The sequence below is a fragment of the Radiomyces spectabilis genome, assembly GCF_025331425.1.
Source record: "Radiomyces spectabilis strain NRRL 2753 chromosome Unknown BYT42scaffold_12, whole genome shotgun sequence".
Taxonomy (NCBI): domain Eukaryota; kingdom Fungi; phylum Mucoromycota; class Mucoromycetes; order Mucorales; family Radiomycetaceae; genus Radiomyces; species Radiomyces spectabilis.
In genome coordinates, this window is record NW_026251937.1 from 170841 (window position 1) to 190777 (window position 19937).

At 41.0% G+C, this 19937-nt stretch overlaps 2 protein-coding genes across 2 annotated transcripts; both read right to left on the minus strand.

Moving 5' to 3' along the window:
* Positions 1 to 2382: 2382 nt before the first annotated feature.
* BYT42DRAFT_582085 (uncharacterized protein) lies at positions 2383 to 3157 on the minus strand. Its single transcript, XM_051569652.1, has one exon. It carries the CDS (start codon positions 2739 to 2741, stop codon positions 2484 to 2486), a length of 258 nt encoding a protein of 85 aa, XP_051419946.1. The 5' UTR covers positions 2742 to 3157; the 3' UTR covers positions 2383 to 2483.
* Positions 3158 to 16132: 12975 nt separating this feature from the next.
* On the minus strand, positions 16133 to 19607 carry BYT42DRAFT_582089 (uncharacterized protein). The gene is made up of 8 exons (XM_051569653.1): positions 19310 to 19607; positions 19074 to 19232; positions 18754 to 18999; positions 18614 to 18686; positions 18424 to 18547; positions 18068 to 18335; positions 17102 to 17984; positions 16133 to 16995 (listed from the first exon to the last, which is right to left on the minus strand). The coding sequence occupies exons 1-8, from the start codon at positions 19590 to 19592 to the stop codon at positions 16269 to 16271; spliced, it is 2763 nt and encodes a 920-aa protein (XP_051419947.1). The 5' UTR covers positions 19593 to 19607; the 3' UTR covers positions 16133 to 16268.
* Between the last annotated feature and the right edge of the window lie 330 nt (positions 19608 to 19937).

Genomic DNA, 19937 nt, shown 5'->3' on the forward strand with positions numbered 1-19937 from the left:
TATATCGACTATTACTCATACTGAGCTTTGTTGTTGATATTTACGAACCGTGAGTCATTAAGACAAAACGTTTAGAGGACCGCTAACAGGTTCGACACCTAATTTTTTATTTTTAAATGTTTGTCTCTAACAAGCCGTACACCCGCTGTGCAATGGATGCCACCTGCTAATGGACGTCGCCCCCTTACATTGAGCGATATTCGTCAGACAAAAGCCTAACGCAATACGGCATAACCTGGGCGAGACTCTTGATGGAACTTTGGTATATTAATGTCAATACTCTGGCATACCGTACAGTCATTATTTCCAAACATGTGTGCAGCAGCACTTATTGACCCCCTCAGTCCCGTCCCGCCCAAGGTTATGATAGAGCTAGAATGATGTGTGGGAATGTTGGGTATTTAAAAAAATGAGTAGTAAGCTCTTTGATTGATTCAAATTTTCGTCAAGATATTTTACCTTTGTTATTTGAGTTTGCAATAGCCATTGATCGCTTGACATGACTTGGATTATATGACATTGAAAAAATTTGAATTAGTATACGTTCATTACATCATAGCAAAGGAAAAGAAATTGGACTTGCCTTTGAACCAAATGGTGTACCGGAAAAAAAAAAGATGATACGGACCGCCAGGTAAGCTTCTTCTTCGATGAGGAAAATAAAATTGCTTCCAGGGACAGTTAAAGCGATGGATCGGTGGTGTCAGCTTGAGCAGGCAAAAAATATTGACGTGGTCAGAAGTGACGGTAACTTCGAGTTGGATTCCAGATATCGACAGTCCCCCGAATAAAAAGAAAGAAACAAATAAAGTACATGATGATAAAAAAAACAATGGTCGCGTCAGTAAAAACTTCATAAAAAACCCTGTGGGAAAAAAAGAGGAAAAGACTGCGAAAAGAATATGTACATGAAATACAAATACAAAATACAAACTAAGAACTACAAAATATAATAATCGGGAAGACATCTCGAATACCATATGATGAGAAGCAATCCAAAGGAGAGGAACATGAAGAGGACACGTAAGCGTTTTTCTGATTAAAAAGAGAGCCACACCACCAACGATGGCCTTTGACGTCATCCGGTTTTGCCAGATGGATGGATGGATGGTGAGAGAAAGTCGACTTGTAGTATCCAGAACTTGTCAGGCAAAAAGAAAACGGAAACCGGAAACCGGAAGCTGGAAGAAGGATGGAAGTAAAGGAGAGGTAAGTCTGTTTTGCCGGAGCAAAATCGATGGTAGACCACTCGACGCTTACCTTTTTGAGGATGGTGGTCAATTTAACCAAGTTAGATACACGGGATAAGAATGGTCAGGATGATGGATGCGGATGGGATCTTGATACAATGATAGTGAGGGTTTATCAAGCAAACAGAAAGAGAGAGAGAAAATCAAAAGAAGAAAGATAAAATTGAAGACAAAAATATATGGTTTTCCATGGATGAAACAATAGTCACCCCACTGATGCATGAATTCATAGATCGAAGCACGTCTGCTTATGTATTATTCGATTCATTGAAAATTGAAAGAGAATGAAAGGACATATACAGTATAACTGACAAAAAAAAACCAAATTGAATGATGCTACAGAAGAACACCAGTCGTATCATCAACCACTTTTCTTCAAAAAGAGCTCTACTCACATTTTTATTCGAAAGACGACGATACTCTGTTTAACCACAACTGGCGCAAACGGCACCTTGCTGCTGATTGTTTCGCCTATTATCGTGAAAGTGGGCAGCGAGGCATGGTTGAAAAATAAAAATAAAACGTTTAACAGGTCCTGATAACTTAGTGTAGATCATGTGATTACAAAATCGCTACTTTCCCAAAGATTTTAATTATGTAGATTTTTTTCTCACTTACGCCAATTGTTCATCTTTCATAAGGCCAAGGTGTGGTAGTCGTTATTTTTTTTGGACTTGCTTGAAGTGGAAGATTTCTTTATTATGGGTGAGTGAAAACATGTCCGTCACGGACCATTGCTCGATTTATAATCTATGGAAAATTGTAACAAAAAAAAGCACAAGGGAAGACAAAGATAAGAACGTGTGTAGCAGGCGTGGGGCGGCAGACACGCGAAAAATAAAAAGAATGAGAGAAAGAGTTATATAATAAAAAGGAAAGAAACCGAAATTTTAATACCACGCTACAACGCTTACAAAGGCTCAATCATCTGTTAGGTACCTCATCAATTATATTAACTTATTACATGTATATTTTTTAGGGAAAGCATTATTTTTTTGCAAGCCAGTCTCCTAATAATAGGTGAATCAAAAATGTGAAGGCTATCAGTGTTACATCATAGATATTAACGCAAGACGTTGATTAAGAAGACAAGGACTTCTCGTGAAGCGGCTGCATGAGATTGACAAAGCAAGCGACATAAAAAAAAGGCCAAGCTTTATTTGTTATAAAAGAGATATCATCGAGATGACAAAACAAGATGATGGGGCCTTTGCCGAAGATAACGCAAGTTATTTAGTAGCAGCATTGCTTGAACCATCCTGGAGGGCAGGGGTAAGGGCCGAAGTTACCACATTGATGAGGACAATATTGTGCAGCCATTTGCGGATTTGAAGCGAGGCAGGAGTGCGGATACTGGGCTGGGCAATGCGAAGGATCAGTAGTGCAGTAAGTCGACCAACCTGGATATGGGGCATCTTCATCCTGAGCCCGTGACATTGTTGCGAGACCAAGAACGAGCAAGGATAGAAGAGCGGAAGCGTACTTTACCATTTTTGACCGATGAATGGGATGCTAGTTACTATCTGTTAGGCTTTATATAGTGTTTTTGGAAGCCTCGTATGCTGTTGAGCAACCGATATCATGGCTACAATCTTTCGGATATGCAATTTATTCCATTCGATCGGTTGTGTGGTCGGCCTAAATTTACGGATTAGCTTTTTAAATTTAAGGACGCCTCTACCGAGCGGAATTCATGTCGTTACATATAAAAAATCACATGCGGATATACTCATAGATCAGTATCAGCATAAAGAGGAGTCGTTGCACCGAGTGAGCCGGAATGATAGACCGATAACTGAATCTTTGTCGCTTCAAAACGACCTTGCTTTCAGTAAAATGAATGTTAGGTTTGTCATAGCAATAGTATTATGTAAAATACCAACTGAAGTAGAGACTGCAAGATTACGATCAAATCAAATAAGAACATATCATCTGTCAACATTGTGCACCGTATGTAATCACAGCGTCCAGTTTTTGCTTGTACTCCAATTGTAGGATGGAGATCACCGCAGTATTGCTTATTGGCAATCTCCAGATCCGTTCCAAATCCGCTATCTCTCAGTAATCTTTATTTACACTCGCATTTGGACCCATAATCTATGTTGACAGCTCCAACATAATCTATATGTGGTATTGATCTAAATTACATCCAAATAAACTTGGCCGATGTGGCACCCATTACAACTACAGAAAATCATGATAAAACAAATCAAAGCGCAAGGAAGCGACGATCTAATTCTCAATTAGGCAGGAGTCATGCCCCTCCTTTCTTATCTTAAATCACCCAAACTTTCGATAACTTAAATTATTTGTCTACCTTACCCGAAACATGGGTTGCTGCTTTAAATGTGGCTTTAGAAACGACTCAATCAGCTGATTAATGATATGTAACTCCAACCACATGATAGTGATATCTTGCCAAATAACTTGGGTATACAAAACTTTGTAACCATGATATCGGTTGCTCAACGGCATAGATGTTAGCAATATATAAGCACCGCAGACAGTAACTAGCATTCACACTTTAGCAAAAATAGTGAACTACGCTTCCACTGTTTTGTCCTTCCCCGTTCTTGGTTTCACAACAATGTCACTGGCTCAAAGACCGGACTATTGAACTAACTGCTCAATACTGTACAAACTTGTCCATCTGAGCGCCCGCGTCCCTGCTCTGCTTGTGGTCGGATGGAGGCTATTCATAAGTGTCCACCAGAGTGCGGTTCGTTTCGTGAATCATGCCCTAAGGGACAGTTCAAGAAGTGCTGCTTTGATTGTTAAACAGCTCTTGCTACCCCTGGCAAAAACAAATAACTTTCTTGGTTGCGATTGTATTTTTTTCTGACGACAATTAAACTTTTTTACCCCTTTGCCTTCGTCACATTGACGACACATTAAAAAAAAGGGAGGTTATTATTTGAACAGTGTCCTCCCGTTGATATAGATATAATTAGTATACGACTGATGACCTCTTTCATTGGACCATTCATGATAATTGTATGTGGTTGAGCTGCGAAGAGGATGTTTTTTCTTATACGAGATGAATCAATATGCCATATCTACTATCCTCAAGTTTTACCTCTCAAGAAGAAATAGAATCGTATTAGTGATGACGCCTAATCTTATTATCAGTCTTGCAATGAGAACTTATTCACGCCAGAAGCTTAAATCGTAGTAAACGGTGTAACCCTGTTAATTGATGCGACGAGTATCTTCATTCTATCAACCAGCCAGCTTTCAGAATTGGCTTACAATAACCCATCTTCCTGACGGTATCAAGCTTGTATAGGAATCCTTGGTTATTGGATGCAGAAACGCAGCTGCACAGTGTCACTTAATAATGAGTCGGTTAAGAGGTGCTAATGGCATGAGTTTCATGCTTTTTAGCCGTATATTTTCCTTTCCTACTTTTCCCTCAAAATTACTGCCACGATTGAACCCACACGACTTTTCTGCATGAAACGAGAGACAAGTACTAACTGTGGCACGTCTGATATGCTAAATTACTAAAATTGGAATGGGGATATTGAGCTCCATTACTCAATTGAGGATGATATCAGAATCCGGAATATTATAAACAAAGCCGTTGCCATGGTTATTCCGGAGCTGACCCACTGCGAGCGAGTTCATAGACATTCTCTGTTGCCGCCCTTGCAAGCACGGCAAGCGAGCTTGAGCTGATTAGCATCATTTTTCGGTGATGCTAAAGCAATATGACCCTGTTGTTCATTTTATGCAATGTGCTTAATATCTGGAAAATGAACAATTTTTTTACAGGCGTACTTAGAGTCCTGACTTATGTCGATTGCTCCAACGTAGAGTTGTATCTGGTATTGATCTGAATTACAACCAGATGATCTTGTCAGTGCGGCAGCCGGTATAGTTAGAAATAGCCATAACAAACAAATTTATATGAAAGGCGCAAGGAAACCATAGCCCGAAGGGCAATTCTAAACTAGGCAGTCATGACCCTGTCTTTCTCAAGTTGCTCACCTAGATTATCGATAATCTTATATCACTTGTCCATATTACCCGAATAACGGATCATGGTTTGAAACTTGGCTTTAGAACTCGAACGCTGATCGATGAAGAGACTCCAACCATAAGATTGTTATAGCTTGCTAGGCAGTTTGGATATTCGAAAATAGCCATGATTATCGGTTGCTCAACGGCATATATGTTAGCAAGACGCAGTATATAAGTACCGCAGATAGTTATTAGCATCCACTTGTCAGCCAAAATGGTAAACTACGCTTCCACTCTTCTGTGCTCCTTCGTCCTTGGTTTTGCAACAACGTCACTGGCTCAAGCTAACCCACCGAACTACTGGTCCCCTAACTGCTCTGCTACTATATCAACCTGTCCTCCTGCGCGCCCAAAGATCTGTATTGCTGGAGATGAAATAACGGCTAGATTTTGTCCAGAAAAATGTGGCGAATTTGGTGACGAATGCACTTCAGGGTGGGTTAGGATTTGCTGCCTACCTTAGACAGCTCTTGTTATCACTGGAAAGGAAGTTTTTTCAGCCACCTTGCCTGTTGTCCATATGAATTTTTAATAGCAAAATAAAGTAAATTACCTTTCCCTCACCCCACATGGCTGATACCAAGGAATACTCATTACCTCGATTAAAGCACGGTTTTGCATGTTCGAATAATTATTGTGTAAAAACCGAGCATTAAGTATGCAATACCAATAATAATAAAGTTAGGTATTACCGTTAGTGCAACCACATTTTCGTTTAGTGAGCAAACAATTGGCGCGTCCATCCATCGATTTATGTTTGAGAGAAAGAAGTAACAATACAGTCATATATGTTGACGAGTGCTCACACAAGGAGAGAGTTATCACTGCCTTATTAATTCGATATCAACAGGATGTTTCGGCCGGTAGAGATACGTTGATATCATATGATCAGTGCGATGGGAAGCAATGTGATTAAGTTTTTGTAAACAAAAATACCAAACAACAGGCAATACGGATGAGATGTTTTGGCAGAGTAACAAAGCATTTAATAGCAACATTGCTTGACCGATTTTTTGCGGCTTGTTATCAAAACTGTGCTTGACCATCTTTGCCGGCGAGTCCATGCAGGTTGGATTCTGCTCTTCTTAATATAGTATTTTGCGCAAACATCAGACATCGTAAGTAAACGGCAGCATTTTTGCTGAGCTTTCCAAGATATACAAAAACTCGCATCATTTGGTGGAGCTATTAATGAGTTATATACCTCTGCAGGGCAGGGTTCAGGATCTTGTATATCAAATCCACATTACAGAAATAATTTCACAGTCTAATGTCAGCAAAGAACATCACCTTAAAACTGAGTAAGTGAAAAATAAACTAGCTGACGGCTGTGGCTGTTTCCAGAGGCGTACTATACAGGAGTCTGATTTCATGATATAAGACTTAAGCCTTTCAACTGACACTTGGATATATTTGCATATAAATGGTCACCATATAAGGAGTCCATGTAGCCCTTGACTGACATTTTTCAATTTCATGCGACGGATCCAAGTAAGAAACTTGATAGTACCTGTAAGTACCATTAGAGGCGAAAATGCCATTTCTTGTGCACTAAGCGCCGGATTTGGTGTGTATACATGGCTTTTGGTTCTCCCTTGTAGCCCAACCTACTGACAAACAAGCTTAATTGTCTTCTGACAGACAGTTTGAAATTCAGTTGTCTGTCGGGAATCCGACTTTTTTTCCAGTCCACAAATCTGACTTGAATGAACCGAGACCGCCGGATTCACATCATTCGTTAATACAAAATACGAGTTTTAGCTGTTCTGCCTCTTTTTTAAAGAAATTTTTAATCACAGTCGTCTGCTGGCAGGCATTGTTAGTACTATCTCTCAGCTTTTAGTATGCAGCAATATGAAGAACACAACGAACTTTTTGCTTTTGGGTTTTCGATCTGATATTGTGCTAAACGTTTCAATCTGAACAAGTGATTGCATCCAAGGTTGCTGGTCCTCCACGGCATTAAACTCTGCATTCAAAGCTCAATCAATGATAAGCCATGATAGACCATTTGTAGGAGAAGCAAAAAAAGGGTTGGCTTCACAGGGAAGCACATTGCATGAAATTTCCAGCTAGGCCACATTGCTTGTTTTAGCATCACCGAGTGATGCTAAGCAATTCAAGCCCTCTTGTTGTACCTGCAACGATGGAAACAGCAAATGTCCATGAAACCCGTCCGCAGTGAATCAGTTCCGGCACAAATTATGGCAACAGCTCTGTTTACAATATTGTACTTAATTTAGGAAATGGAGCTCAATGTCCCCTAGTCCTATTCATTGATTACTTCAGCTATTTGCCATGTCTGAGGTGCTGCAGTTCATCCTCATCTACCATATTATATAGGGAAGTAATACAACATCACAACGGGTTCAATGCTGGCAGTATTGTTTTGAGGAAAAAGAAAATCATGAAATGAAAGAAGAAAAAAAACCAAAACAGAAACAACAAAAGAGTTGAAATGTGTGTTAGATCTGCAAGAGACTTGAAAGCAGCTAGAAATTGCTCGTGCTCATATATCGTGTTACATAAACTTTGTTCGCCATCAAGCAAACGATATTATAGCTCTAATTTTTGTGAAGGCAGTATGTACCTCAAAACATATAACTCATTTCATTAGCACCTCGTAGGGGACTCATTATTAAGTTAAGGTTGTCACTTTTTTGCAGCTGCATCCCTGCATCTAACAATCAAAAATACCTGTGCAAGTTTGAGATCGGCATGGATATTATAAGTCAACTTCTGGAACGGTAGATTGATGAAATGAGCTTCCTCGTCGCTTCAATTAACGGCATTTACCATCATCGTCAACTAGCGCGTAAATACTTTGTGCGAATAAGCTCTCATAAATGATTAATTAGGCATAATCACTTGTGCGATCCTGTTTTTTATTTGAGAGATAAAATTTTTAGCGTAGTAGATATGATATAAGATTCGGCTCTGTATGAGAAAAAATCAGCCTCTTTGCAGTTCAATCACGTAAGTTAGTACGGATATTTCAGTGAAAGAGATTATCAGTAATATACTATCTATCGACGGAAGGATTTGATTAAGGCAATGGTCTTTTTATTGGATATCTCGCAAAGGGACAATCGCCAAGGTAAACATTTTTAAATTGCCGTAAAAAAAAGACTAGTACAACAGCCAAGATGGTTTAAAATTGTTTACAGGAATAATAAGAGCTGTTTAAGGTAGGCAGCACGTCTTGCGCTCTTCGTCAGAGCAGCTGTTACCAAACGGGCCACATAGGTCTGGACAAAGTCGCTGAGCCATTAGCTGGTCCTGAGCATAGCAGGGAATAGGGCGCTCGGCTGGACAAGGTAGCGGAATAGGTGCGCAGCGAGGTAACCAATAGACCGCTTCTGGATTATCGTCATCGTCTTGAGCCAGTGACATTGTTGCGAAACCAAGAACTATGAAGAACAGAAGAGTGGAAGCATACTTTACCATTTTTGCTAATGAGTAAATGCTAGCTATTATTCACTGTGCTTATATACAGTATTTTTGTTGTTGCAAACAGTGTATGCCGTTCAGCGGCCGATATCTAACCATCTTTCGGATATGCAAATTATTTGTGTCGACATGTATGGCTGGAGTCTTTCAGCGAGCAGCTGATTGAGTTATTTTTAAAACCAAGCTTCAAACAATACTCCATTTTCCGGTAAAATGCAGAGATACCACAATATTTCGATTAGCTGGGTAAGTAACTGTGGTATATCCACTATTTGTCGTATCATATCCTAAACTGGTGTTCCCAAACAGGAAAGATCGGGATTTAGACGTGTTTCCATTCTGAGTGAGCTTCTCCATTAGAACACCGATTGAGCCTCTTCATTCATACCTTGGATCTATCGTCGAGATCCATTCATACAGGTAACGCTGTCACATCACACCATGTGGATCCTTGCTAATGCACCTTATAACCGAGGACTACTCACTGATAATTATTAATTCCGACTCAAGACTAAAGGATAAATAAGCAGATCACATTAATCGAAATGAAGATATCCAACAGTCTCAAAGGATTCTCATTTTCTCTTTTTGTTCTAAATTCTCTCTATATCACAGTAACGTAAAAAAGATAGGATCATAATAGAAAAGCATCCTCTTCGCATGTTAATCACATAAGATCATTACGAACGGTCCTAAGAAACCAGCTTATCAGCGGTATACAATCTGTATCAAGGGGATTTTTTTATTGGTGTGCCGGCAATGTGACGAAGGTCAAAGTAAAAAGTTTAATCATCGTAAGAAATATTAAGATTGCTGCCAAGGTGGTTAAAAAATTCATTGCCAGGGACACCAAAAGCTGATCAAGTTAGGCAGCACGTTAGGAACCATCCGGTAGGCAGCACGTTCTACGCCATCCGTTACTGCATGCGCTACCAAACGGGCCACATTGTGCTGGACAATTTTGCTGAGCTGTTTGCTGATTATTAGCGGAGCAGGGAACAGGGCGCTGAACTGGACAGAATACCGGATTAGGTGCGCAGCTAGACCAAGCCAGTGACATTGTTGCGAAACCAAGAACGAGGAAGAACAGAAGAGTGGAAGCGTACTTTACCATTTTTGCTGACGAGTGAATGTAAGTTACTACTTGTTGTTGTGCTTATATACTGCTTCTTGCAACAACCTATGCCGTTGAGCAGCCGATATCATCGCTACAATATTCGGATATGCAATCATTTAGCGGGTATAACAATTGCTTGGCTGGATTCTCTTCATCGGTTGGCGGATGAGGCATCTTTAAGGACAAGTTCAAAGCATGACCCATTACTCGGGTAAGGCAGACAAGTAGACATAAGAAAGATAGTGCCGTGACTGTCGATTTGAAAATTACATGCCGTCGATCCATGATGTTCTCCCTGCGCTTTCATATAACGTTTTTTATTTAACTTGATTATTTCTAACTGTAAGGGCTACTACATCGACAAGTTTTCTTCTTTTTTTTTTTTTTTTTAAAAAAAAAGGTCCGCTTCACAGGCAAGCACACTGCATAAAAAATTTACAGCCAGGCCATATTGCTTTAGCATCACCGAAGAATGATGCCAACCAATTCACCGCTTGTTGTGCCTGCAAGGGTGAAACATGTCCATGAATCTGCCCGCAGTGGATTAGTTCCGGCATAAACTGAAGATTGAGATGGTCATGAGATGGGTTATTATAAGCCAGTTTCTGGAACGGTAGGTTGATGAAATAAGCTTACTCGTCGCTTTAGTTAACGGCATATACCGTCGTCAACTACCGGGTGGTTATTTGGCATGAATAAGCTCTCATTGCAAGACAGATAATAAATCAGGCGTCACCACTAGTGCAACCCTATTCTGATTTCGAGTACAAATTTTAGCATAGTACTGTAGATATGGGTAATCAGATTCATCCCTCTATGAAAAAAATTAAACATCCTCTTGACAGTTTTGTTACATACATTATTACGCATGGTCCAATGAAAGAGATCATCAGCAGTATACTATCTATCAACGGAAGGATTTGATTAAGACAATAATCTTTTTATTGGATGTTGACCGAAGGCACAGCCGCACAGGTTAACATTTTTAATTGGCGTCAGAAAATATTAGGACAACAGCCAAGATGGTTTAAAATTGTTAACAGGAATAACAAGATCTGTTTAAGGTACGCAGCACGTCTTGAAGCTTCCGTTAGGACATGGGTCACCAAAATTGAAGCAATCTAGCGGACAATTATCATAAGCCTCCGCCGGACTACGAGCATAGCAGGGAAACGAGCGGTCAGGTGGACAAGTTTGTACAGTAGTTGAGCAGTTACTCCAACGGTTCGGTAGTTGACCTTGAGCCAGTGACATTGTTGTGAAACCAATAACGAGGCAGGACAGAAGAGTGGAAGCGTATTTTACCATTTTTTGCTGATGTGTGGATACTAGTTACTATTTGCTGTGCTTATATACTCTTTTCTTGCAAATAATCATATGCTGTAGAGCAACCGATATCATGACTACAATATTCGGATATGCAATCAGCGAGTATAACAATCGTTTGTTTGGATTCTCTTCATCGGTCAGCGGATGAGTCGTCTCTAAGGACGAGTTCAAAGCATGATCCATTACTCCGGTAAGACGGGCAAGTAATATAAAATGATGGTGTGATGAATGCCGACTTGAGGATTACATGCCGTCGACTCATGATGTTTTCCCTGCGCTTTCATATAAAATTTTTATTTGCTTGATTAATTCTAACTGTAGGGGCTGCTACATGGACAAGTTTTATTTGGATATATTTCAGATCAATACCACATAAGTCATGTTGGAGGTACGACATAGATTAGAGCTCTGAGTGCGAGTGTAAAAAAAAGGGTTCGCTTCATAGGTAAGCACATTGCATGAAACTTACAGCTAATATTGCTTTAGCATCACCGAAAAATGATGCTGACCTATGCAAACCCGCTTGTTGTACCTGCAGGGACGGAAAAAAAATGTCCATGAATCTGTCATCAGTGGATCAGTGCCGGCACAAAATATGACAACAGCTCTGTTTATAATGTTGCGGAAATTCGGATCATACTTAATTCAGGAAAGGGAGCTCAATGTCTATTTTCATTCAGAGATAATTTTACTGATTTAACATATCGGACGTGCCACAGTTCATACTCGTCTCTACTTTATTGCAGAATAAGAAATGTTAGAATATAGCAGGTTCAATACTGGGAGCATTACTTTTAGGGAAAAATTGATGAAAGAAAGAGAAAAGCCAAGAAGCAGGAAGAACAAGAGCGTTGAAACGTGTTTAGCGTGTTTGCGAATGATTGAATCATGTACAAATTGGCCGTGCTCATATAGTGTCTTATCATAAACTGCATTTCGCCGGCAAACAAGCCTGTCATATCTTTAACCGTCGGAAAATTTCTATGCCTCAGAAGCATAAATCTCATGTTATTAGAACATCTTAGCCGACTTACCATTTAGTTAAGCTTCTACTGCAGCTGCATCTGACAATCAAAAAAGCCTGTGCAAGTTTCGTCATAAAGACGGGTTTTATCATAAGTCAATTGCTGGCTCGGCATATTGATGAAATGATCGTCCTTGTCGCTTCAAAAAACGGCGTACCATCATCTACTGAAATGCTTTTGGCGTGGACAGGTTCTCAATGCAAATACGGATAGCAGAACCACGTCATCACTATTGCGACATAATTTCTTCTTGAAACTTAAAAACTTAGCCTGGTAGATATGATATATGATATATGGATTCATTTCTTACGAGAAAAAACAGCAGAATCTTCGCAGCTCAGTCGCATACAATTATTACGAATGGTTCAATGAAAGAGGCCATCATCAGTATACAATCTATCTATATCAACGGGAAATGACATGGTGAAAACAATAACCCCTTTTTTAGTATGTCAGAAATGTGCCGAAGGCAAAAGTAAGACGTTTTACTGTCGTAAAAAATACTACGATCGCAACCAGGATGGTGGTTAAAATTCTTTGCCAAGGTTACAAGAGCCGTTTACTCTGTGCAGCACGCCTTATATTGTCGTTCAGGGCATGGGTCGCCAAACTTGCCGCATACTAATGGACAATCTCTAGCCCATGACGCATTATTGGCATAACAAGCATCCGGGCGCTCAGGTGGACATTGATACGGAATAGCCGAGCAGTTAGTCCAATGGTACGGTGGTTCTTCATCTTGAGCCAATGATGTTGTTGCGAAACCAAGAACGAGGAAGGTCAGAAGAGTGGAAGCGTAATTTACCATTTTTGCTGATGTGTGGGTGCTAGTTACCATTTGTTGTGCTTATATACTGCATCTTGCTAACAACATTTATGCCGTGGAGAAACCGATATAACGGCGACAATCTTTTGAATATGCAAGCTATTTGGCAAGATATTACAATCATGTAGTTGGAGTCGCATATCCTCAATGAGCTGATTGAATCATTTCTGAAGACAGGATTCAAGCAATGGTTTATGTTTCGGGTAAGATGGACGAAAATTATAAGGTTATCGATACTTTGGATAAGTTAAGATAAGAAAGGCAGAGGCATGACTCCTGCCTAGTTGAGAGTTACATCATCGTTTTCCTTGCGCTTTGATAATTTTTTATTATTATTATTTTTGATGACTATCATGCCTAACTGCACCGACTTTCACAATGATTATTTGGACGTGATTCAGATCAATGGCACTTACCAAGTCATGTTATAGCAACCAATATAGATCAGGACTCTGACCAAGTGTATAAAAAAATGCTCGCTCCACAGGGAAGCATATTGCACGAAATTTATTCCAGGTCATATTCCTTTAGAATCACCAAAAATGATGCCAAAAATCTAAGCTCGCTTATTATGTCTGCAAGGGTGGATACAGAAAATGTTCATAAAACCGACTCGCATGGATCAGTTCGGCACACACAATGGTACCAGCTCTGATTCTAATATTCCGGATTTTTGGGATCAACCCTAATGCAGGAAATGGGGCTCAAATTATTTCAGTTATTTACCTTACGTGAGGTGCCGCAGTTCATACTTGTCTACCATTCTATGTAGGGAAATAGTACGAGGTTACAATAGGTTCAATGCTGGCAGTATTATTTTGAGAGAAAATTAAATAGAAGATGATGAATGAAAGAGAAACACCAAATACCAGGGAGAAGGGAAGTGTTGAAATGTGTGTTATATGTCTGTAAGAGATTTGAACGTGGATACAAATTTGTCGTGCTCATATACTGTGTTACACATCTTTGTTCGCCATTAAGCAAACGATACCATCGCTCGAATCTTTCGTAAAGGCAACCTACACCTCAAAAGCATAACTCATTTCATTAGCATGTCTTAGATGCCTCATTATTAAGTAAATGCTGTCACAGCAGCTGCGACCTTGCATCTAACAACTAATAATACCTGCACAAATTTGAGATGGTCATAAAGATGAGTTATTATATGCCAATTTCTGGAACGACAGATAGGTTGATGAAATGAGCTTAATCGTCGCTTTAATTAACGGTTTATACCGTCGTCAACTACCGGCAACTACTTGGCGTGAATAAGCTCTCATTGCAAGGCAGATAATAAAATCAGGTATTACCAACTAGTGGAACCCTATTCTTCTTCAGAGATCAAGATTTAGCATAGTAGATAAAAAAAAAAGCATTCTCTTTACAGTTCAGTTACGTAAATTATTACGCATGGTTTAATGAATAAGATCATCAGCAGTATACTATCTATATCACCGGAAGGATTTCATTAAGGCAATGGTCTTTTTATTAGATGTCGACCGAAGACACATCCGCACAGGTAAACATTTTAATTGTCGTAAGAAAGTACTACGGTCGCAGCCAAGAAAGCTAAAGATTCTTTGCCAGGATAACAAGAACTGTTTAATCTGTGCAACACGTCTTGAACATTCTGTCAGGGCATGGGTCACCGAACGAGCCGCATTCTTGTGGACAAAGTGTAGCCGTCATCTCATTCTCAGCAGAGCAAGGAAACGAGCGCTCTGGTGGACAAGGATGCGGACCAAAATAGCAGTTACGGGACCAATAGTTCGGTGGTTGAGCTTGAGCCAATTACGGTGTCGCGAAATCAAGAATGAGAAAAAACAGAAGAGTCAAAGCGTACTTTATCATTTTGCTGATACGTGGATGCTAGTTACTATCTGCAATGTCTTTATACTGCTTCTTGCGAACATTGTATGCCGTTCAGTAGCCGATATCATGGTTCCAATCTTTGGGATATGCAAATAATTTGGCACAATAGATGAATGGTGTGAAAGCTTTCAGTGAGCAGCTGATTGAGTTTCGTTTCCAAAGCCAAGCTTCGAATCATAATTTTTCTTTTTTTTTGGCATGTCAACGTGACGAAGGCAAAAGAAAAATGTTTTATTGTCGAAAGAAAATACTACGATCGCAATTCAACGTGGTTAAAAGTTTCTTTGCCAGGGGAACAAGAGCTGTTTAATCTAGGCAGCACGTCTTCCATTGCCCCTCAGGGCATGCGTCACCAAAATCGCCGCAATCTGATGAACAAACGTCGTCAGCCTCCGCCGGATCATGAGCATAGCAGGTAGACGGGTGGCTAGGTGGACATTGATAGTCATTATCTGATGAGCAGCCAGTCCAATTTGGTTCATCTTGAGCCAGTGACATCGTTGTGAAACCAAGTACGAGGAAAGACAGAAGAGTGAAAGCGTATTTTACCATTTTTGCTGATGTGTGGATGCTAGTTACTATCCGCGATGTTTATATACTGCTTTTGCTAGCATCTATGCCGTTGAGCAACCGTGTCATGCAATCTTTTCGGATATGCAAAGTTATTTGGCAAGTTATCACAATCATGTGATTAGAGCCTCATTGATTGGTCACCCAGCTGATTGAGTCGTTTCTGAAGCCAAGTTTCAAGCAGATTATCGATAATTTGGATAAGCTAAGACAAGAAAGGCGGGGGCATGACTCCTGCCTCGTTGAGAATTAGATCGTCGTTTTCCTTGCGCTTTGTTATAAAGTTTGTTTTATCATAGTTTTCTGTAATTGTAACGGCTGACACCTCCACAAGTTTATTTGGATATATTTCAGATCAATACCACATAAGTCATGTTGGAGGTACGACGTAGATTAGGGCTCTGAGTGCGAGTGTAAAAAACAGGGTTCGCTTCATAGGTAAGCACATTGCATGAAACTTACAGCTAAGCCATATTGCTTTAGCATCACCGGAAAATGATGCTGACCTATTCAAGCCCGTTTGTTGTACCTGCAAGGGTGAAAACAGAAAATGTCCATGAAGCATAAACTATGACAACAGCCCAGTTTATAATATTCCGGATTTTGGGATCAACTCTAATTTCAGATGGAGCCCAATATCCTCATTCACATTTTAACAATTCATTGTCATCTAACGTTTTATGCAGGAAAGAGATGCGGAAAACATAAATGGTTCAAATGCTGGCAGTATTATTTTGAGGGAAAAATTAGAAAAATGATAAAAACGAAATGAAAAAAAAATAATGACAAATAGCACACAAAGTAGATTACAATTCCCATACTTTCACCACCGTACTCAACCAAGTGGCAGTGGTCCAATCGGGTAAAATACGTTGAACCACGCCCAAGATACCCACACCGCCAATAAGGCGTTCTTCACCTCGACTGGCAAATACTTCTCTGTCCAGAGCGGTGAATTCAAATCGCATCTTCCATTGTCCAGCCGCGGCTTCGGCACGATGCTCTTCAGGTACCTTGACCGACAAGTCCAGCTTCCAACCATCATTACCGTAACCAGTAACGTGTCGAACGACGTAATGCGATTCATGTGATAACGGTTCCGAATCTTCAATGCTCCACTTCAGCACGTGACCATCGAAAGCGATGACGGTCCAAGTATAGCCTGGCGATACACACAGCACTGTGAATGAACGCACACCGGTAACAGGGTCATAATGCTCATTGTGCACAGATAACTTGGGAACCGGAACGGCAAGATGGTCAAGGACACGATCAGACGCCGCTACTTGAGCATCGTTTGTATGGGATTTGATGTACGGACCCGCATTAAACCGATAGCCTCCCAAAAAGGCACTGAATGGATACACCGAGTCCCAGTCGCTTTGATGCATGGATCCATGACGAGGTTCGGCTTGAACGCCCAGCTCGTTTTCAAGCGATGTCACAATGGTTTGGATGTAAGGACCATGATCAGCTTCAGCAATGGCGACATAGTTCTCACCAGAAGTAAGGTTTTTCAAATGTTGAGCAAAACTAACCCGCAGACCAACCGAGTGAGTTCAATGGATTCATGCACGAAACTCACACATTCTCTCCACCAAACTCCCCAAAATCCCCAAAACTGCAACGATCTACTTACATTCTCTTGGGATGCATATCATCGTAAGGAAAAGCCCATCCACCTGGATGGTTTCCGTTCAGCAAGACACTACCGAGGACGGCCATCTGGACAAGGACAAGACCCAGAAGAATGCGGAAGAGAAGCTGTTTTCCGAATCGATGAACGTGAGCGACCGAGGGTAAGAAAATCATGAAAGACACCATGCCGAAAATAATGGCGACAATGATATCCACTGGCGTGTCCACACCCATACGACCTGTCAGAGGCACGAAAATATCCACCAAGGCGTGCGAGTAATCGGTGTACAATAGCGCCAATGGAAACACACTGATGGCATACGTCAGCTTGTGCACCTTGGGACTTTGCATTTTGCCGGTGGACTTGGGCATCAGTACGAATTCGTTGACAAGACAAGCAATCAAAAGGATAAAGCAGTAGATCCAAAACACGTAGGAGCTAGCCACGCCAGTTTGAGTGGTAATCACCGTGCTGATACCAAAGGCAAGCATGAGAGAAATAAAGACGCCATACTCAACATCCACATGCTGGGGACCGGGAAGACAGTAAGAAAGGTACTGAACGCCATAGGAACCCAGGAAAGCCATGGGAGCAAATATGAGAGCTCCATACCATTCCCGAGCGAACCATGCCATGTGACGATTGACGCTGTCGGATGCAAGGAAAAGGGCTACGACGGTTGGGAGCAAAAGAGCAGCAATGGCACTCAGGACTACCGACAAAGTCGATTTTACATACGCACCAAGAATATTGGGAACTGACCGATAGGGAGAAGAGGCATGAGTTTTGGCCACGATGTACACAAAAAGAAGACCGCACACCATCGCCGTAGCCATTTGAATACGATAAGCTGTCGCCCATGAATACACGACAAAGAATAAACCTAGACAAAGAAAACGATCATGAGTGAATATATGCCCTCCGTACCCATCGTCTATCAAGCCAGGAAAGAAAAAAAGAATTTACCATGAACATCAAAGAAAACGATTTCGCTGGTGGGTTCGATGCCTTCCAACGAAGAATTTTGGGCAAGATAGTTGACCACGGCCAGCGTGTTTTCACCCAAATGTTGAATAGCGCCTGGCTGAAGATGTTTTGTGACATCCAAATGAGTGTGATACAAGTACGAATTTTTGTAGATCGCCATATCAATGCCCGTCAAATTGCCGTATTGCACAAATTGTCTAAAATCGGTATCTGACAAAATTAACCCGGTGCGGAACACGTCATTTGCCTGAGAGCATGAAAAAAAGAAAAAAGACAAGATATATCAGCTTATTCCAATCCCTCTGACCGTCGAAATCAAGTAATGTGGTTTGTACCATGACGGTGCCGTGAGGATAAGGGGCTTGTTTATAGGCTTCGATCACCTCTCTAGAATTTGCCTGAAATAAGATTTCGCGACCTGTGGTACCACAAGCGTCAATGTTGACGACGGCCCGAATACTGACAAGAAATATGTAATTTAGACACCGGTTTCGTTTAAACCCACTGCGAAATCTCCATACTCACGTATCCTTAATATCGTGCATTGTGATAAATGCGTGGGAAGCATCCTGTAAAGTCTCTTCGGCACCGTTGAACACTAGTTCAATATTGTTGTGTAAGCATTACAGCCGTGACGTGCATGTGCATGAAAATTAGCCCCTTACAAAATACGATGGCATTCTTGTAATTCGACCAATCCCTTTGACTCAAGACCCGAATAATATCCAACATCACGGCAATTCCTGAGCCGTCATCGGTAGCCCCCGGCGATCCAAGCGTGGTATCAAAGTGAGCATTAATGAGTACCGCATTTTCCTCACAGGGTCGAACGCCGGCAGGATCAGAAGCCGACGCTGGGCAAGATAATCGAACAACGAGATTGGTAATGTTGGTATAAGCCTTCAGCACCACTAGATAAATAAAAAAGTTCTCTTTTTAGCACCACAGCGCAATCAATGGATGCAACGATGGGGTCACTTCTTACTGTTATCCATAATATCGAATCGATGGGTGCCTGATTTTTGTTCCACCCAAATATCGAATTTGGGCGCCCCCACTAAACCCTGCGATTCTTTTTTGTAGGTACGCACTGCGTTTTCAAGATAATCGGCTGTTTGCTGCTCTTCCACGGTACCAACAATACCTAGGTGATCATAAAAAAGAGGTTGAGCGTACATTGTTCCCGTCATTTGCGCAGTGATTGATCGTCTTCCCACTTACGGTAACCTAGGGTGTCGCTCAGATAAGAAATAGTTTTCATAGCATTATACTCTGAAAATTGGGTCTGTCCTGTCGTCGGATGGATGCCACGATGCGTATCCGGTGACGGCAGTCGGTAGTGCAAGTAGGTGGCGAGGGTAAATGCGATGCCACAGTAAGAGAGTAACCTCAGCCATGAGGACCAAGCGCCCGTCGTTTTAACTCTAGGCTTCTTTTCATCGTCAAACGACGCATAGACAGCCGTTTGGCTCGAGTCTGTTGGTTTTTTGCGCAAGTTTGTCATAAAGAAGAAGGGTTGCCCGGCCGGTGCCCAAAAACGGTTTTGAAGTGACGCGCCGATTGAAACACGTGAAACGGAAGTGGTTTTGCCGACAGCGCATTGGTATTCCATAAGAGTATGATTAAATCAACCGTAAACAACCATCCAATGACAGTGAATAAGACAAGAGTCATGTGTGACCATAACGCTGTACCTTTTTTATGTTTTTTCGCGGAAATAATGGCAATTCTCTTTTTTTTTGTGTGATGGTCGAAAGAAGATTACCTTTGGCCTAAATTTTTATCCAAAATGAGGTGGTTCGTGTTTCGGAACTTTCGGCTGCCCACTGGTTTTCCAACATCTGGGGGA